Source organism: Thamnophis elegans, chromosome 4 (assembly GCF_009769535.1).
Source record: "Thamnophis elegans isolate rThaEle1 chromosome 4, rThaEle1.pri, whole genome shotgun sequence".
Lineage (NCBI taxonomy): Eukaryota > Metazoa > Chordata > Lepidosauria > Squamata > Colubridae > Thamnophis > Thamnophis elegans.
In genome coordinates this window covers 110,708,892-110,729,390 of record NC_045544.1, presented here as the reverse complement: position 1 = coordinate 110,729,390, position 20,499 = coordinate 110,708,892, and the positions used below count along the sequence as shown (strand labels likewise).

Sequence of the window (20,499 nt, the reverse complement as noted above, 5' to 3'; positions counted from 1 at the left end):
CTTCCAAAGAGGAGAGAGGGCAACCAATGATCCTCTGGGCAATGATGTTAACCCTCTGCTGTGCTGTCCTATCTGCCACTGTGCAATTGGCAAACTCTGCTATTGGGATATACAAGGAAATGGTAGTGTGATTAAGAAATGCATCATATGATTAGCAGGAGGCTCAGCCCGAATACTTCTCAGAGGTGCGTTCAATCTGCAAGAGCATTTATCCTCCTCCCTGATCTGCTTACCTTTTATATACTAAAATTAAAGAGGGGAGGAAGGAGGAGACTTCATCCTGACAGTTGCCATTTGTATTCTAACGTCTTCCAGTTTTCCAATGCAACAAATGACAAGCTACAGATTTCCAGACAATTGAAATAAAATTGCCCCTGGCTAAAACTTGTTGACACATCATAACAGCTTTTTTTGCACAGCCCTTACTAAGCAGTAATAAGTAACTCCAGCATAGGAAACCTTTTTGATCAGCTGCCTGCTGCTTGGATCTTGGAATTGCTGGAGATAGAGCTTTGCACATCCCAAAGATGCCTTTGGCTCATTTGATCACTTAACAGGTAGAGGATGCCAAGTTCTTTCTCGTTTCATCTTGCCCAGCAGGAAGTCTTCTCCAAAGACAGGCCTCCAAAGATAAGTGTGGAGAAGTTTTATTTAAAAAAAAAACCTAAGCATTGGGGCATTCTGAGTTTCTCTCTCTCTCTCTCTCTCTCTCTCTCCCTCCCTCCCTCCCTCCCCCCCCCCTCTCTCTCTCTCTCTCTCTGAAACATGACAATTATTAAAATAAAAATACAAGATAGCTACACATTTTATATTCCTTCCAATGTCCTAGAACCAAGTTCTGGGACTTCAACATAAACCTAAACAGCAATCTACAGAATTAGTTAGTAAAATACAGGAAGCACTTCTAGGCTGGAGCAATGTTTTGCTGACCTAAAGCAATTGCAAATCAGAAAAGAACAAATGAAGAAAACCTCATTCTGGCAGACACCAAACACAGTGTTGCCACTTACCCTTTTATTTCCTTGGACAATAAGATTATTTACACCCATTTGACTTCTTTTCCTCCGGTGTAACAGCAGATTGAAATAATTGGGGTTGAAGTGAGGATTTAAAGACTTTATTGCCAGTATTTTAGAATCCCTTTCCAGTTTTGGACCATTGCATTTGTGTTTTCCTTTTTAAATATTAATATTAACATTAACATTAATATTATTATTAATACTAATATTAACATTAATGTTAATATTATTATTATTAATAATATTAACATTAACGTTAATATTAGTATTATTAACATTAATGTTAATATTAGTATTATTAACATTAATGTTAATATTAGTATTATTAACATTAATGTTAATATTAGTATTAGTATTAATAATAATTGAAAAATGAAAAATAAGTGAAAGAACTTGGTTATGGCTAACAACAGGTACATTAAAGAAAGAAACAGAGTCACTAATCCTGGCTGCGCAAGAACAAGTTATCCGCACAAATGCCATTAAGGCCAAATTGAAAAATCCTCTGATGATGCCAAATGTAGACATTGCAAAGAAGTTGATGAAACTATTGCTCACATACTCAGCTGCTGTAAAAATATCATGCAGACTGATTATAAATTGCGGCACAATTCAGTAGCACAAATGATCCACTGGAATTTGTGCAAAAATTATAATATTAAAACAACAACGTACTGGTGGGAACATAAGCCTGAAAAAGTCACCGAAAATCAGATGGTTAAGATCTTATGGGATTTTTGTATACAAACGGGCAAAATACTGGCGCATAACACACCAGACATCTCACTGGTTGAGAAAAATAAGGTTACAATCATAGACATCGCAATACCAGGTGATAGCAAGGTTGACGAGAAGGAAATGACAGCTGATGTGATCAGAGAGATGGATCCTATCCAATGGTTGGATTCAAATTTTTTTACTACTGGTTCTACTGGTTCTATGAGCATGGCTTGGTGGGCATGGCAGGGAAAAGATGCTGTAAAATCTCATTCCCTCCCCATTCCAGGGGAAGGATACTGCAAAATCCCCATTCCCTCCCAATCACCTGGGACTCGGGAGGCAGTGAATAGATGGGGCGGGGCCAGTCAGAAGGGGTAGTTACTGATTCTCTGAACTACTCAAAATTTCTGTTACTGGTTCTCCAGAACTGATCAGAACCTGCTGAATACCCACCTCTGGTTCTATCCACCTCCTACTGGCCATTTTAGGCTGCTGCAGGCAAATGGTATCGCTCCAGACAGAAGGAACTACCTTTCAGGGCCCTTTTGGCTTGCAAATTGGTTGTATAAGAGACCAGATACCTCTCATTTGGCAAAGGCACCTGTCTGTATAATGCCCAACCAGCGCTTTCCATAAACTGCAGTAATTCGGATGGTCATGAGAATGTAGCAAAGAGATATAGAAATAGAATTCTGCTGCCTGGATCTGATAGTCCCATCAAAGCTGTACTGCTACAATTCTACTTATGGGACCCAGATATTTACACAACCAGAGAAAGGCCAGAAAATGTTCCAACTTTGTGAAACTGATTTGAATAGATTAAGATGGTGGGGAGGAGGATTTGGATGTACTGGATTTCCTGAACAGAATCCTAACATAATTAGATGTATGTAGACAAACTCTGTACCTTTCTAGAAAATTTCTGCCATGCAGTTCTAAACTATTTCTGTTTACTCCTTGGACCATGTGATAACAACATCTACACCAGGTTTTTTTTTCTTGTTACAACAGTCATAGACACAATATTAGGACATCTTGGCACGTTGAATTTGCAGAAAAGAAGATTAAATATGTTTAAACACTTTATTGAATGTTCCACTTCAGTTTTTTTTCCCTTTCTTCCCATCCTCCCCAAAACAAAATAAAAAATAAGCACTTCCAGTCAATACCAAAAGAATCAAATCATTTATTTGAATAGAAAAGGATAGTATCATTAAAACAAAATGGATCCCATCAACATGCCAATGGACAGAATATTCTCCTTATATCTCAGAGGTAGAACAACCTCCAAAGTTTTCAAGAGGAAACGGATATCAGCTATTTGAGGCAGCACATGTGAATATTAGTATGCATAATGTTAAATGTATATGCCTGGATAGTTGTTTTCTTCAGGAAGGAAAGAAAATATCTGAGTTTCCCATTCCTGCACATTTTCTGCTTAAGCCAAAGTTGTGATTGCAGATATGTTAGAAACTGTGTGAATAGGCAGAATGAACTTTCTCTTTCAGTCCAGCTGCCACAGAATCATCCTTCTTACTTTTCCATAAACAGATGTTGTTTTCCTGCTTTAAACATGAACTCACAGTGAGGAGGTGCCTGCAGGCAACTATTCAGAAGCTGGCCTACAATCATGTACCAAGTCTTTGATTTTCTTTAAGCAGCTGCTTATATAAGATTTTGAAATATAGCTTGCTAAATATGGTAGGACAAGAACTAGAATGTATCCGAGCTTAGTTGGAATCCAATTATGTTCTGCAACCTTAATAAGAAGACAGCCTAGTGGTCCAGGACTGTCCTTAGTCCAATTGTCATCAGATATAAGTCAGAAAACCTGGGAAGAGGTCTTCTTTGTAGCATCCCCTGATTCTGATATTCTCTATCTGGAAAAGGAGCTTAAATGCTACTCTTTGTACTTTTGTGACAAGCTTTTTTTGTAATTTCATGAGGAGTAGAGTGGGAACAAATCAAGACTGTATGGCCTTTGGGGAATTGGGAGATGGCTAATCTATATTAAATGCAATAAAAGTTAGACTTATATACCGCTTCACAGTGCTTTACAGCCCTGTCTAAGCAGTTTACGGAGTCAGCGTATTGCCCTCAACAATCTGGGCCCTCATTTTACCGATCTCAGAAGGATGGAAGGCTGAGTCAACCCTGAGCTGGTGAGAATCAAACTGCTGGCACTCAGAAAAATTAGCCTGCAACACTGTGCCACCATGGTTTTTCTTTACATTTCAGGAACAAAGAAAATCCATCTTTTGGGACCCTCTTAATTTGGCCATGTTGGCTGTAATAATTGGAGATACATTCAACACATATAAAGAGCACCAGTCTAGAGAGCAATGCACAATCATCTTGTATAAATTATTGTTATCTTATATATTTTTTGGTGATAGCTGAAGAACTTCTGCATTCCTTCTGGCTTTGAAAATCCTCTTCCATCCATGTCTTTTTGCTGTTGCTTTAACTGACATTTTATTCTGTAGTATTCTTATTGCTGTTGATCTATGAATAAATGTCCTTTCATTTTTTTTATCATTTCAGTTACTCCTGGCAGTATTGTATCCTTCAGATCACAAAGAATCAGAAATGACTGAGAAACTGAAGCAATGTAGCCTGTTTGATACTACTAGCAGAGAAGGGCAGAATATACATTTATAAGACAAAATAACTAAACTGCTACATCAGATCAAAATGCTACTTTTGGCTTCCTACAGTGGTCCATCAGCTGCTTATCAGAAGTGCACAAAGGTGTGATTCCTCCCATTTGTCCCAGTGCCTGCACATTTGTGTTTGAACCCTGGAAAAGATGGGTCCATTTCTCAAGGTTGGAGAGCTATTGTTTCTCATCTCATATCCTCTGGTAATGAACTGTATTAAGGCATGGAAATAAACAGTGCAAAATATAATTCTTTTTTTTTTTTTTTTGCTTTTTCTGATCCCACTCATTCTGAAATATCCTGATGTATGCACTTATTGATAGATAGTTTTAACCAGTGGTGGGATTCAGCCAGTTTGCACCTATTCAGGAGAACCAATTAACTTTCTAAGCAGTTCTGAGAACCAGTTGTTGGAAGAAATCTCATTTTGGTTTTTTCCACTTTACAGGACTAATCCTGTAAGGAAGGCAGGAAGGAAACATTTTGGTGTTGTTTCTAGCCTAATCTTTATTGCCCTGCTTACAGAAACTGCCTCTCCAGTTAACCCTTATTACATTGTAACAGCTAAGGTGAAGTGTCCATCCACGTGAGTGACATGGAGTTGGCCATGCCCACCCAATCACATGACCACCGAGCCACACCTACCCAGCTGGTCATTAGGGAAGAGAAACGGTTGTTAAATTATTTGAATCCCACCACTGGCTTTAACTGACATGCTCGAAAGTCAGCAGCTTGGCTTCATCAAATTCTAGGAGGGTGATATCTACTAAGGCCTAATTTTCACCTAGCTGATTAGACCATAAGACTTGAGAAAAGCAAAAACAGAGGAACAATTGATCAGATCTTACAATGGCCAGTCTGGACCGAGCACCAGCAAAACCCCATTACTAACTTCCAGAAATCTGAAGGTCTGAGAAACAGCATCACGGGACACCAGACACCTAAACTGCAATACAGAATTGTCCCAAGTAAGCACAATCTAGAACAGGGGTCTCCAACCTTGGCAAATTTATGACTTATAGACTTCAACTCCCAGAATTCCTCAGCCAGCATGTGCTGGCTGAAGAATTCTGGGAGTTGAAGTCCGCAAGTCATATAGTTGCCAAGGTTGGAGACCACTGAGATTCTAGAAACCACATCTCACAACAAGAAGACCTTAGTTGGTCATAGAAGCAAACCAGCAACTGTATCTACAAAAGGCAACTGGATTGTCTTGCTTTCTTTTTCCTTGAAAATGTATACATTTTCCTTGAAATTGTATCACTTCTCATCCAAGAAGCTTCTTCAAGTCTGAAGTTCTGAAGAAGCTTCTTGGATGAGAAGCAACACATTTTCAAGGGAAAAAAGCCAAGAAAGTCTACTTGCCTTTTGAACAGCATCTTGGGGACAATGATGACCTGGATGGCTCTGGAGAATCTCTATAAACAATTGTATCTACACATTACCTGCATCCCACTGACAAAAACTAAACTGAAATCTTTTTTTAGATAGTACATAATACTTTCTGGCTAGCTCCCCTCCCTCTTTCTTCCTTGCAGCAACATGAATTCTTCATCTCTCTCATTTGAATGGGGCCAAAAGACTTCACTAATGGTTTTCAGCTATGTTTCTCCTTTATTGTTCTCAGTTAGGGAGCCTCCAGGTCATCACATGGTTTAGGATAAGTTTAATCACTGAAAGAAGAGATGCTTTTGCCTGTATGACTTAGATTTTGATGTGTTCCTGTCCTTTGGGAGCCTCATTGTTCTCCACTTGTCTGCAAATCCTTCTGGATACTATCTTGACTGGCACCACAGCCCACTCCTATTAGATCAGGGGAAGAGCCCCTTTACTCTCTCTTCTCCCTTGTTGTGCCTATCTCCCAACCAGACAATGGGAGCTTCTTCTCCTAGGTCTTGAAGGTATCTCCCATCCCATACACTTCTGGTGCCCATTCCTCCCACTTTAACAAAGCGAGAAGCGGCGGGAATTGATGTTCATTTTTGTCACGCCAATGAGCTTGAGTGGGGTGGAGAGGCTGAAGGAGGATGTGAGGGGACAATCGCAGAGGAGGTCAGAGAGCTCGTCCCTCTCTTCCAGCTCATAGGTGGCATCATTCAGCATCCGCCGGTGGAGGTGGCAGGTCTGCTCAATCTTGAGTTTGTGGATGTCACTGCGCAGGCGCATGAGCTGCCGAGCCAGCTGCTGGTCCTGGAGGCGCATTTCCATCTGGAACACAAAATTTGGAAGAGTGTGACAGGACAGCAGAGGATCATCAAATCAGGAGGAGATGCAAAGACCTGGGGTTGCAACTTGTACCTCTTTTGGCAGAAAATGAGATGGGTTATTCATCACCACTGCTGCCATAGTTAAAAGAGGGATAGAATCAAGATCATGTGAAGTGTTAATACCACTTTATAATGCCTTGGTAATGCCACACTTGAATACTGCATTCAGTTTTGGTTGCCACAATGTAAAAAATATGTGGAGACTCTAGAAAGAGTGCAGAGAAGAGCAACAAAGATGATTAGAGGACTGGAAGCTAAAACATATGAAGAACAGTTGTAGGAACTGGGTCTGTCTAGTTTAATGAAAAGAAGGACTAGGGGAGACATGATAGCAGTGTTCCAATATCTCAGGGGTTGCCACAAAGAAAAGGCAGTCAAAACTATTCTCCAAGGCACCTGAGGGTAGAACAAGAAGCAATGGGTGGAAACTAATCAAGGAGAGAAGCAACTGAGGAGAAATTTCCTGACAGTTAGAACAATTAATCAGTGGAACAGCTTGCCTCCAGAAGTTGTGAATGTTCCAACACTGGAAGTTTTTAAGAAGATGTTGGATAACTATTTGTCTGAAGTGGTGTAAGGTTTGCTGCCTAAGCAGGGGGTTGGACTAGAAAACTTCCAAGGTCCCTTCCAATTCTGTTATTCTATTCTATTCTATTCTATTCTATTCTATTCTTGTCAGCACCTCTCCATTTAATAATCAGGAAAGAAGACCATGAGACTCCATTTGTGGAAAATCAAATGTACTTTTACTAATTAAAAATGGTTAAAGAGCGGTTGCATAGCAAAGTCTGGTTAATTAGGCGCGAAAGCAGTTGATATATAGAATAGCCCATTCCACACCCCCTGGCATCATAGGCCTAGTCCAATCATAAGTCCTTCAAGTGTCAGGTGTGAGATAACTTCAAAAGACATCACGAAGATGGAATGTCGGTGCCGTTAACCCAGGCGGGAAACATCCACGCATGCGTAGTCTGACCATCCAAAGACCTCCAGAATCTTCCTCCTGCACAATAAGTAACCCCACCCAAATACTATGCCCTCCTTCCCCATTTCAATGGCAGCTGAAGCAACAGCAAAGCAGAAGCTGACAATTCTATTCTAAACACAATGAGAAAATCCCTCATGTACAGGGTCTAGGAAAGTTTTTGTCCCAGGACAAGGGTTTTTTTGTGACCTACTTCATGCTGGTCACAACTTACAATCAAAATGGGAAGGCTCCATTACGGTTGTAAATTGAGGACTACCTATACAGCAGTTTCGACATGGAGGGGAGAGGGGAGTTGGGATTTTAAAAAAAACCACCTAAGATGGCAATTGCAGCAACAGATAAGCCCCAAATTTCGTGGCCAAGCAAGGTACTTGTTAATTGAGTTGTTCCCCTTTTTGCCACAGTGGTTAAATGAATCACTGCAGTTGTTAAGTGAATCATACAGTCATTTAGTGAATCTGGCTTTCCCCATTGACTTTGTTTGTTAGAAGCTGGTTGGGAAAATTACGAACGTGACCCTGGGACAGTGCGATTGTCATAAATAGGTACCAGTTGCCAAGCACCTGAATGTTTATTACCTAACTAATGTCTTAAGTGTGAAAACTGGTCATAAATCCGTTTCTTCAGTGATGTTGTAATTTTGAATGGCCATGTTATGTTACATGCCCATACAAAGGGATGAGACTTTGATTTTTTTGCTGTGACTATTATTTTAACATCTGTATCATCTCCCTACATATGCTGCTCCTCCTATATACAGTATATAATCTGAAATACTACACTATCTAATCACAGGGACAGGAATCTATAGACATTTAGACATATCTTAATGCTAGATTTAATGAATTAATAACAAAACCAATCCTCACCATTTCACACTTTTCTATGCTACCCAAACACCTTAATAAAATTCTAGATAATGATGATTGCAATACTGCCTACAAATAATATTCAGTGTATCATTTACATTTGTTGGATGTCTGCCACCTAGTGGCCACCAAACGTTTTGAATTTAATTGCTGTTCCTGTTGCCTCATTTACATCATCCCACTCTTTCCCCATCACTAGAACTTTGGAGCTTTTACTGAGGGCAGTTTATATGCATTTCCCAAAGGCTGTTCCTGAAGCTATCTGAACAATGCACATTAAATTCCCTTGTGAGGATATATTTTTATATATTTTTCAAAACATGTCAGGCCAGCAGTAGAATAATATTTACTGGTGCCTGGGAATCTCTTCATGTTTTGTCTTTGCCTGCTCTTCCATACAATACAATACAATAGCAGAGTTGGAAGAGGCCTTGGAGGTCTTCTAGTCCAACCCCCTGCCTAGGCAGGAAACCCTATACCATTTCAGACAAATGACTATCCAACATCTTCTTAAAGACTTTCAGTGTTGGAGCATTCACAAGTTCTGGAGGCAACTTCTGTTCCACTGATTAATTGTTCTAACTGTCAGGAAATTTCTCCTCAGTTCTAAGTTGCTTCTCTCCTTGATTAGTTTCCACCCATTGCTTCTTGTTCTACCCTCAGGTGCCTTGGAAAATAGTTTGATTCCCTCTTCTTTGTGGCAACCCCTGAAATATTGGAACAGTGCTATCATGTGTCCCCTAGTCCTTCTTTCTATTAAACTAGACATACCCAGTTCCTGCAACCGTTCTTCATATGTTTTAGTCTCCAGTCCCCTAATCATCTTTGTTGCTCTTCTCTGCACTCTTTCCAGAGTCTCCACATTTTTTCTACATCGTGGCGACCAAAACTGAACGCAGTATTCCAAGTGTGGCCTTACCAAGGCATTATAAAGTGGTATTAACACTTCACCTGATCTTGATTCTATCCCTCTGTTTATGCAGCCTCGAATTGTGTTGGCATATTTAAATAGTTGTCGACTAGGACTCCAAGATCCCTTTCACAGTTACTACTGTTGAGCAAGGTATCACCTATACTGTACCTGTGTATTTCATTTTTGTTGCCTAAATGTAGAACCTTACTCTTTTCACCATTGAATTTCATTTTATTAGATAGTGCCCAATGTTCAAGTTTGTCAAGATCTTTCTGTATCTTTAGCCTATCTTCTGGAATGTTGGCTATTCCTGCCAGCTTGGTGTCATCTGCAAATTTGATGAGTTCCCCATTTATTTCCTCATCCAAATCATTGATGAAGATGTTAAAGAGTATCGGGCCCAAAACAGAGCCTTGGGGTACTGTTTCTTCCTCTGTTGGCAAAATGAGAGGATGGCAGAGATAAACAAAACGTGTCTCATGAACAAATGCCAAAGCTCTCCCCTCCAAAATCAATTAAGATACAATGAATACAAGTGTCTCAGAACAAGAAATGCAAATGGTCTTTGAGAGGGTGGGACTGATACAAATTTGATTGCATTGGCTTGACTAAAATTAAATACTGTTAATAGGATCAAAACCTACACATTTAACCAATATAAAACCAGTTTGGCATAGTAGTTAAGGTGCTGGCCTATAAACCAGGAGTTCTAATCCTACCCTAGGGATGAAAACCAGTTGGCTGACTTTGAACCAATTAGTTTCTCACACACCAACCCACCTCACAGGATTGTTGTGGAGACAACAGGAGGAAGAGGAAGGAGTATTTCATACATTTGCCAACTTGAGTTACATATAAAATAGTGAAGGTGGGAAAAAGATCTAATAAATTAATACATTTCCCTCTTCTATTAATGAAAAATTCCATTGAAGAAAAACTTGGAGATATCCTCAAGACAGGAAAGGGTCATTTGTACCCTGGAACTGTAAGATTATGCACCCTGGGGCTTTTTGTTATTTTTAAATCAAACAATGGGGGATCCTTTCCTGATAAAAAGGTGAAACTTGAGGAAAAGTTAAGTGTACATAGTCCAAAGTGACTCTGAGAGTGAGATGGATAATACCCAGGGGTGAATCCTCCCAGTTCGGCCCTTTTCAGCCAAACCGGCAGGGACGATTGGCATCGGTTCTCCGAACAGGCACCAAAATCACTGGTGGTCCCACCCACGCCCACCTGGTCACCCAGTCGCCACTCACTCAGCCCTTCTGGCCCCTCAACCCACCCACCCAATCCGAATGTTTTTCCCTCCATTCACAGCAGAGCTGCTGCAGCTTGTCCCTTTAAGATAGTCCCTGGGAGGGAGGGGGCTGGGAGGGAACCATAAAGGGAGCAGCAGCTCTGCTGTGAATGGAGGTAAAAAAAATTGGATTGTCTCTGCCACAGAATTCAACATTAAATGCAGCAGAGACAATCTGAAGGTTTCTCCCTCCATTCACAGAGGAGCTGCTGCTCCCTTTATGGTTCCCCCTGGCTCCCTCCCTCCTGGGGACTATCTTAAAGTGACAGGCTGCAGCAGCTCTGCTGTGAATGGAGGGTGAAACATTTGAATTGTCTCTGCTGCATTTAAGGTTGAATTCTGTGGCAGAGACAATCCAAACGTTTTCCCTCCATTCACAGCAGAGCTGCTGCAGCCTATCGCTTTAAGGTACTTCAACCCCCAGGAGGGAGGGGGCCAGGGGGAACCATAAAGGAAGCAGCAACTCCACTGTGAATGGACTCATACAAACATTATTTCCCACCAGGTTCTGTGGGCAAGGCTTGCGGGGGAGGCTGTGACTGAGTGGGCATGGCCATGAGTGACATCGAGTTGGCCATGCCCACTCAGTCACAGGACCCAACCATCAAACCATGCCCACAGAACTGGTAGTAAAGTTTTTTGAATTTCACCACTGATAATACCTCAAATTGACCAATAAATAAAATACAGATTACAGATATTGCAGTTTACAACAGAAAGTAACTGTTTCATTTGCACATGGAGACTCTGTGACAACATTCAATCGGCTCTTCACAGAGAGAAAAATCTATCAACTTCTGCCAGTCACAAAATGGCAGCAAACCATTCAGAGGTGTTTGCCTTAGAAAGTAGTGGAGGATGGCAATTGTAGATTAGTGTTTCCCCAACTGATACCCTCCACGTATGTTGGAAATAAAACTCTCGAAACTAACATGTTAGCTGAGAGTTCTCAAAAGATGTAGTTCCTGTTCATCTGGAGGAAAGATGATTTATTAATGTCATTTGGTCAGTTTTATTTTGTTGATGTTATCCGCCAACCTTATTTTAGAAAAATGTCTTTAATTTGTTTTAGTTCTGTATTTTTCTTGAGCATCGTTATAAAACCAATATGAGAGTTGACTGTCAGACTGATAAAGTTTCTGAGGACTTTTTTGTAAATAGCCACTTCAAATCCTCCCCATTGTCAGTGAAGGGACTTCATTACACAGTAGATTACAAACAGGATATGGGGGGGGATTAGAAACTCTCCATATTCGCATACATAGATATATATTAATTCTAAACTGAAAATATTTCAGTTGCTGGAATACTTTAACCCCAATGTTAGATCGGTGAGAAACAGCAGGCGAAAGGCACGAGTGAGTTTCAGCACTTTTTACTGCAAGAGTAAGTGACTGTGCTCTGCCGGCTGGGCTGCTGGAGTTCACCTTTTAAGGAGCTCCGGCAGAGCAGCCAGCCAATGACAGTTGTTTAAACTTCCTGAGGTTTGGGCAACCAATCCCCGGTGAGCATGTGAAAACATGTAAATTTAACAACGAACCCCTATACGTAACCCCCAAGATATTAATGAATCTCGCTAAGGAGAACTTTGTGAGAAACTTCCTTGAAAAGAATCACTTCTAGTTCTAGGAGGCTGCTGAAGAGTCTGATGACTGGGTTGCAGATTGAACGAATGCTAAATCTGATTACATAGGATCACATTTCAAAGGCAGCCTTTCATGAAACGCTAAACATGCTTAGTATCAATCCAGCTTCCCTCAGCAACCAAGAAAGAAACCACTTAACTCCATTTCGCAGAATTAAGAGTACTTTTACTGGTTATGAAAAGATAGCAGCTAAGCAACGCAAGATCTGAGGCAAAAGCGCGCGTAATCATAGATATCACTATGTGGCCCAACCCCCTCCCCTTGGTAACCCCATCCCTAGTCCAATCTGCAAATCCCTCGGGTGTCATGTGAGTTCCATCTTCAAAAACCATCATCAGTTTGGTATGCAGAACAGTTGGCCTTGGCGGGCCCATCCACTATCTCCAGCATGCACAGTAGGTGGTGAGAACAAAGCTCCCTTTTTATAATCTCTCCTGTACTAAAAACTTCCCTTCCCAAATACCATGCCTCCCCCTCCCCATTTCAATGACAGCCGAAAAGCAAGTAGCGAAACAGAGGCTGACACTTAGTTTGGTAGCTATCCTTGTTTTCTTTCTAAGAGGTTGCTGGTAAAAGCAGAATGTCAGATTAGATCAAAGTTAATCCATGCTGTCAGGCCATTTCTGTGTCTTTGTGGCTTTAGAACATGGTTTTTATTTTTAGATTTTTTTTTCCTGTACTGATTTCTCTCCCCCCCCCTTTCTTATAAGGATCAGCTTTTCACCAGCTGAAGTCCAATAGCATCAAACTTTTCCCAGGGAGATAAAGCCTCTTACTGTGAAGAATTTTCTGCCTTCAGGGTGAGAAGACTTTTTTGTACTCTAATAAAATAAAAACAGAGAGGTTGAAAGTGGGAGGGAAGAGGCTGATAAAGGGCACAAGGTAAAACTTGGGATGGTTGACAGAAGAATTACATGGACAATGAGGAGAAAGATGGCATTGCTGGATTCCATCCCATGTTCAGTACTTGTGTTTAGTTTCTGATAGCTTGGGTAACTCGCAAGCTTCTTGCATAGTAAAATATTATTTGGGAATGTAAACATATACAGGGATAGAAAAATAATAGTTCCAACTCCACGGGGTACAGTGTTGATCTCTGAAGTCTGCTAAAGCATAAAATCTTCTCTGATATTTTCTGGGTTTCTAAGAAAGATTCCTTAAATAAAGAGATGTAAGAAGAAGAATGAATGAATGCAACTTATCCTCTGCTTGCGTGACCTGGAGTGCTTCAGACAGACAGTTTCTGGCATTCAATCAAAAGCCCTTATAGTAAGAAAAACATGGAAGCAGTGATGAAAAAGCATGGGAATATTTCATGTTGAAAATTATGTTGTTTCGACAACCCCCAATACAAATTCTATTGAATGGAAGAAGCTTTCCTCCTTCCAGAAACAGCGTATGCAAAACACTATCCAATCAAACTGCATGAAAATAAAAGAATGTGCTTCAATGAATGTATTTGTTGTTTTTTCTTTATCATGTTTTGTTTTCTTTATCCTCAGTTACTGTAACACTTTTAAATAAGAAGAATGTATTGCTAAACTGAAACAATGATTGCCCAGTGTCCTTCATTTTATTCATTAATTTGCTAGATTGCTTGCTTGCCTGTCATTCAAGAGCTTCACACACAGAGTACCACCAGTTCTGACAGTTCTGGAGAACCGGTAGCAGAAATTTGGAGTAATTCAGAGAACTGGCAAATACCACCTCTGGCTGGCCCTCCCTCCAATCTATTCACTGCCTCCCGAGTCCCAGATGGTCGGCTGCGTCTTCTTTTGTTGCCCTGCATAGGAGAACGGAGCTGGAAAGCAGGTTGGTGGGATGGGGAGAAAATGGTGATTTTGCAGTATCCTTCCCCTGCTACACCCACCAAGCCACACCCACAGAACCAGTAGTAAAAAAAATTGAATCCCACCACTGATGACATATAATGTTCCTTCAACTTTTTCACACAACTCTTTGGGGCAATTTAATATTAAGAGAGTGCCTGACCTTAAGTCACCCAGCGAACTTTAATAATTGAGGATAAATCTGAACTTAGGTCTCTCCAATTCCAATTCAGCAGCACAACATTACATTCCCAAATGTTTTTAGGAGGACCAACAGGAAAAAAAAATCCTAAGATAGTAATCATTTTCCTAGGTTTTCCCTGCAGCATCTGGTATTCAAAAATGCACTTGTTTTGAACTCTAAATTCTACTTCACTCCAATGACTTAAAAAATTAACTTCCTTCTATTAATTCTTCCCCAGCCAGTTTTATAAGCTACCCATCTGATGACCATATCCCATTTTGAGACAACAGTGTAATGTTAAGTGCTCTTGGTAAGGAATAAGTCCCTGCTTACCAGGAGACTGCTGGAAACATGTAGGATTGCTGGCATTTTATATACTGTAAGAATTCCTTTCTGAGATTAGAATTGCATTCATTTTGATGAGTCGCTCCAGGTTTGAAGAGAAAAAGCAATAAACATACCTCTTTCCTTTTCTTTCTTTCTTTTTCCCCCCCCTCTCTCTCCCTCCCTCCCTCTCTCCCTCCCTCTCTCTCTCCCTCCCTCCCCCCCCCACTCTCTCTCTCTCTGTCATTTTACTAGGGTCTATGTAATTTGGCAGGGCTCTATTATAACTTCTCACTCCATCTGGCTAGTAATCACTACTTTGCAGGATCCTTGGTGCTCTCTAAGTTTGGTTGGTTTTTTGCAGACCTTTCATTATCCAAACTAGGTAACATCATCATAGTTTGGGTAATGAAACATCTGCAAGAAAATAAGCAACCTCCGAGAGCACCAAGGACCCCTGATTTCGACCCTGAGCTACAAATATTATCCTTTCTTGGACTCGCCACTTTAAAAAAGAAAAAGGCATTTGAAACTATTTTTTAAAAATAAGTTTCAGATGTGGCCCTGTTTTTCCCCCCCTATCTCATTGATTCCAGGATTAGGGATTTTATAATCTCAGATTGAGTGCTTCCTTTTAGCTTTAAAGAATCATCTCTCATTTTGCTGGGTGGAACATTATGTAGGCTGTATGTAGAAATTCAAAAGTATTTTGCTAATACTTCCTCTTTTTTTTCAGCTCATGGACCTACAAGCATCTCCATCAAAACTAGAGAAGGTGGCATTATAATCACAGCATCTATTTCCAATCTGATGATGAAATGATCTCACCCTTGGAATCAGGTAGTTTAAGTTATATGAACAGATTTTTCCTCCCCATGTAAAGTTTATGATGGGATGCAATCTATTAATACATCAGTTTGAAGCATCACACGCCTTACCATGCTGCAATATTGCTCACCAACTGATTAAAAGCAATACTCAGATACCGAGACAAAAAAGAAACACGCCTTAACAAAATGAAGTGTCTCCTTGACTGTTTCAAATGAGTCCAAATAATATCTTTCCCCATTTTCTCATTTTCTAAAAACAGAATTGAAGCAAGGCATATGCATGTATGTATCCTGCTCTTGCTTTTTGTAATGTGAATACTGAGCTGCATAACACATGTAAGCCACAGTGGTCCATTAAAATACAGGTGAAACTCAAAAAGTTAGAATATCATGCAAAAGTTCATTTATTTCAGTAATGGAACTTAAAAGGTGAAACTAATAAATGAGATTGACTCATTACATGCAAAGCAAGATAGTTCAAGCCGTGATGTGTCATAATTGTGATGATTATGGCTTACAGCTCATGAAAACCCCAAATCCACAATCTCAGAAAATTAGAATATTACATGCAATCAATAAAACAAGGATTGTACATAGAACAATATCGGACCTCTGAAAAGTATAAGCATGCATATGTACTCAAGACTTGGTTTGGGCCCCTTTTGCAGCAATTACTGACTCAATGCAGAGTGGCATGGAAGCTATCAGCCTGTGGCACTGCTGAGGTGTTATGGAAGACCAGGATGCTTCAATAGCGGCCTTCAGCGCTTCTGCATTGTTCAGTCTCATGTCTCCATCTTTCTCTTGGCAATGCCCCATAGATTCTTTATGGGGTTCAGGTCAGGTGAGTTTGCTGGCCAATCAAGCACAGTAATCTCACGGTCATTGAACCAGGTTTTGGTGCTTTTGGCAGTGTGGGCAGGTGCCAAGCCCTGCTGGAAAATTGAAGTCAGCATCCCCATAAAGCTTGTCTGCAGAAGGAAGCATGAAGTGCTCCAAAATCTCCTGGTAGATGGCTGCATTGACCCTGGATTTAATGAAGCACAGTGGACCAACACCAGCAGATGTCATGGCTCCCCAAATCAACACAGACTGTGGAAACTACACATTGGACTTCAAGCATCTTGCAGTGTGTGCCACTCCATTCTTCCTCTGGGTCCTTGGTTTCAAATGAGATGCAAAAGTTGCGCTCATCAGAAAAGAGGACTTTGGACCACTGAGCAACAGACCAGGTCTGTTTTTCCTTAGCCCAGGTAAGATGTTTCTGATTGTGTTTGTTGTTCAGGAGCTGCTTGACAAGAGGAATATGACATTTGAAGCCCATGTCCAGGATCCGTCTGTGTGTGGTGGCTCTTGATGCACTGACTCCAGCCTCAGTCCACTCCTTGTGAAAGTCCCCAACACTTTTGAATGGCCTTTTCCTGACAATCCTCTCCAGGCTGCGGTCATCCCTGCTGCTTGTGCACCTTTTTCTTCCACACTTTTCCCTTCCACATAACTTTCTATTAATGTACTTTGATACAGCACTTTGGGAACATCCAACTTCTTTTGCAATTATCTTTTGAGGCTTTCCCTCCTTATGGAGGGTGTCAATGTTGGTTTCCTGCACAACTGTCAGGTCAGCAATCTTTCCCATGATTGTGATTCCCACTGAACCAGACTGAGGGACCATTTAAAGGCTTGGGAACCCTTTGCGGGTGTTATGGCTTAATTAGCTGATTAGAGTGTGACACTTTGAGCCTAGAATAGTGTACCCTTTCACAATATTCTAATTTTCTGAGATTGTGGATTTGGGATTTTCATGAGCTGAAAGCCATAATCATCACAATTATGACAAATCACGGTTTGAACTATCTTGCTTTGCATGTAATGAGTCTATCTCATATATTAGTTTTAAGTTGCATTATGATATTCTAATTTTTTGAGTTTCACCTGTATATCCCTAGTTCAAATTGTCTGAAAGTCTATCAAGTCTATAGGGCATCTACATTAATATTACCATGTCTGCCTCACAATTATCACTCTCCTACTGAATGCCTTGTTGGAGTCAGGATCTATTAATCTTCCAGAAACATTATAAAAGCATATAGCAAACTCCACTTTGTGCTTTTGGGGAAAGAACTGGAAAAAGAAGAACAACTAGGGGAAAGAGGAAAAGAAAAAAGTCTTTTTTTAAAAAAAATCATTGCCAGGGATGGGTCTCATTTTTGTCTTTTCAGCAGTAATCCTAAAACATGCCTAGAGGTTCTGCTGATAAACAATTTTAAAAAACAATAGGGAATTACTTACCAACTCTTTCCGGAGCCAATTTAATGCTTCATCAATGTTTCCAAAGCCACACACTTTCTCCGGGACAAGCAGAATTGGTTTTCTGGAAGAACTTCCATTGATATGAACCTGCACTTCTCTCAAAGAAATATTTTCCTCTGTTGGTTTCTTCTCTTGCCTGCCCATGTCCTCCTCGGGAGGTTTGGGATGGCTCTTCCAGGACAGTCCTTCCAGATGAGCTTTCCACTCCAAATATGAAGGCCTCCTGGTCTCCAGCCTCAGTTTCTCTGTCAGGGCTTTCAGATTCCGCAGATGGTCATCCAATGGGGGACCACTTTCAGCCTTATCATCCACACTATCCAGCATTTCTTCTATCTGGATTTCTGGCGTGGATGTCATCCTTTCTGCTGAGAAATCAGAAACATCCACTGCAAGGTTTGCAGTAGCGTCCCAGGTGCAGGCAGGACCATTCAAACAGAGATTTGTTCCTCAGAACTTCCTGGGCACACAGCAATTTTCCCTAGTCAATTCAAGACACTCCTTTCATCCAATCATCTATGCAGAAAAACAAAGGCATATTGTTTGATTCAGCCAGGAACCATAAAAAAAAAGAATACACATGAAATCAGAACTTCCTTCTATGGCTTGACTTGAGAAGAAATGGAAGTTGAATATTTTAACTTAAGAAAACATTTAGCTAAGAGATTTTGCACAGCTATCTGGCGAAGTTCTGGGGCAAGAGCAAACAAGCTTTTAGCTTTGCAGAGAAACATTTTGCTGCAATGAGACTTGTCAAGAACTATGCTTCAGGCCATAAAGTGGATTATTAAGGATGAAGTCAGACATTAAGAAGAAATGCAATGACGGGGTGTTACACAATTAATAAACTCTGATTGTTATATTGTGCTTAACATGTTCTGAACTTTTTACCATTATTCTTTTCAATACAAGAGGAAGAGATTGGGGTAATAAGGATGGAAAACCTGTGTCACTTCAAGAGGTGCCTTTAGGTAAAGATAAAGGTTCCCCTCACACATATGTGCTAATCTTTCCTGAATCTAGGGAGTGGTGCTCATCTCCATTTCAAAGCCAAAGAGCCAGCACTGTCCGAAGATGTCTCCATGGTCATGTGGCTGGCATGACTAAATGCCGAAGGCGCACAGAACATTGTTACCTTCCCACCAAAGGTGGTCCCTATTTTTCTACTTGCATGTTTACATGCTTTAAAACTGCTAGGTTAGCAGAAGCTGGGACAAGTAACAGGAGCTCACTCAGTTATGTAGCACTAGGGATTCGAACCGTTGAACTGCCGGTCTTTCTGATCAACAAGCTCAGCGTCTTAGCCACTGAGCCACTGCGTCCCTAAATAAAGGATAAATAAATAAACATTATTTATAGATAAATAAGTAAAGGAGTTGCCTTTACAGAGGGTCAAATTAGGCGTCATACAAATAATGCATATATCAATGTCTGAGCATATTTTAAACTGAAAAGGAAATGTGGAGGTTGTGACAATCAGTGAAAGAGTACCCTAAAGCGAAAGGACTTACAGCTCACATACAGCTGTATTATCAGTCACATTTTAATCCACCAGATGTTGCTCTTTTGGGCAGTCACGATGAATAATAGTTGAGGGGTTCACTTCTGAAGTGTGAAGAAAGGTTTACATACTGCCACTGTTCCCCACAATTTCTCCACTCAGACACAACATCTTCTCTGGCTGCTTTTTAGTTACAACAAAAACACATTTGGAGCAGTGGTAGGATCCTAACAGTTTACTACTGGTTCGCTGAGAAGGCGTGTTGTGCATGCAGTATTCACTTCGTTCGTGCATGCGCAGTTGACTGAAAACTGTTCTGTGCATGCACAGAAACCTGCCAGCAACAGCAGAAGAGACTGGGGAACCAGTTCGGGAGCATGGCAGGCCTGGGTCACTTCCAGTTCCAGCAACCCAGGCCACCATATCATTACCGGCTCAGCCAAACCGGTCCAAACCAGTAGGAACCCACCACTGATTTGGAGGCTATTTTCATATTTTAAAATATTCATACTTTAGCATTCCAGTCTTCACTCCAGAGAAAGTGTTAACCTTTACCTGGGATTACCCCGATTGTGGTTGATGTGAGCTTCCAAGTCTTCTTCAAACAACCAAACTTGGTCACAATAAATGATAAACTGCTAACTGAATAAGCGAAGTGAGTTTCTGCAGAGCTGTGTTCAAATTTCACTTGCAATATGGTTTATGCAACTCCTATTTATTACAAAGTCACATAGTCCTGTACTTGAAGCCCCTTGTTCTAAAGTCCAATGTAAAGCAAAACCGGCTCTTTGTCCATTTGAGAACATGGAGAGAAAGGAGTCCTTGGACATCAAAGTACATGCACATTAACGAGTAATCAGAGTAATTGGGTCATTCTGTCTGCTGAATGCTACCTGGGCCTCCTGTAATTTAAACACCAAATCTGTAATTATTTCAATTGAATCTTTTCACAGAAAGAATCACCATGAAGAATAAATATCTACTTTTTCATCCTCTTCATCATTTGCACAGATGATTTAAGTGAAATATTATAATTCTTTATTGCAACTTTTGGTTTTAGCACTACCAAGATGAATTACTTTTGTTCTTTTTAGACTATATATGGTAGCATAGCAAGTAGAGTTATATTAATACACCAGGTATAG

At 40.6% G+C, this 20,499-nt stretch overlaps 1 protein-coding gene across 1 annotated transcript; it reads right to left on the bottom strand.

The window, feature by feature from the left end:
* Positions 1-5,732: 5,732 nt before the first annotated feature.
* Positions 5,733-18,355, bottom strand: FAM167A (family with sequence similarity 167 member A). Its single transcript, XM_032216757.1, has 2 exons — positions 17,836-18,355; positions 5,733-6,607 (listed from the first exon to the last, which is right to left on the bottom strand). The coding sequence occupies exons 1-2, from the start codon at positions 18,211-18,213 to the stop codon at positions 6,344-6,346; spliced, it is 642 nt and encodes a 213-aa protein (XP_032072648.1). The 5' UTR covers positions 18,214-18,355; the 3' UTR covers positions 5,733-6,343.
* Between the last annotated feature and the right edge of the window lie 2,144 nt (positions 18,356-20,499).

Coding starts and splice junctions, on each gene's coding strand:
- FAM167A (XM_032216757.1), bottom strand. CDS start 18,213: ATGACATCCACGCCAGAAATCCAGATAGAAGAAATGCTGGATAGTGTG. Junction 6,608..17,835: donor ATTGGCTCCGGAAAGAGTTG/GTAAGTAATTCC, acceptor TTTGTGTTCCAG/ATGGAAATGCGCCTCCAGGA.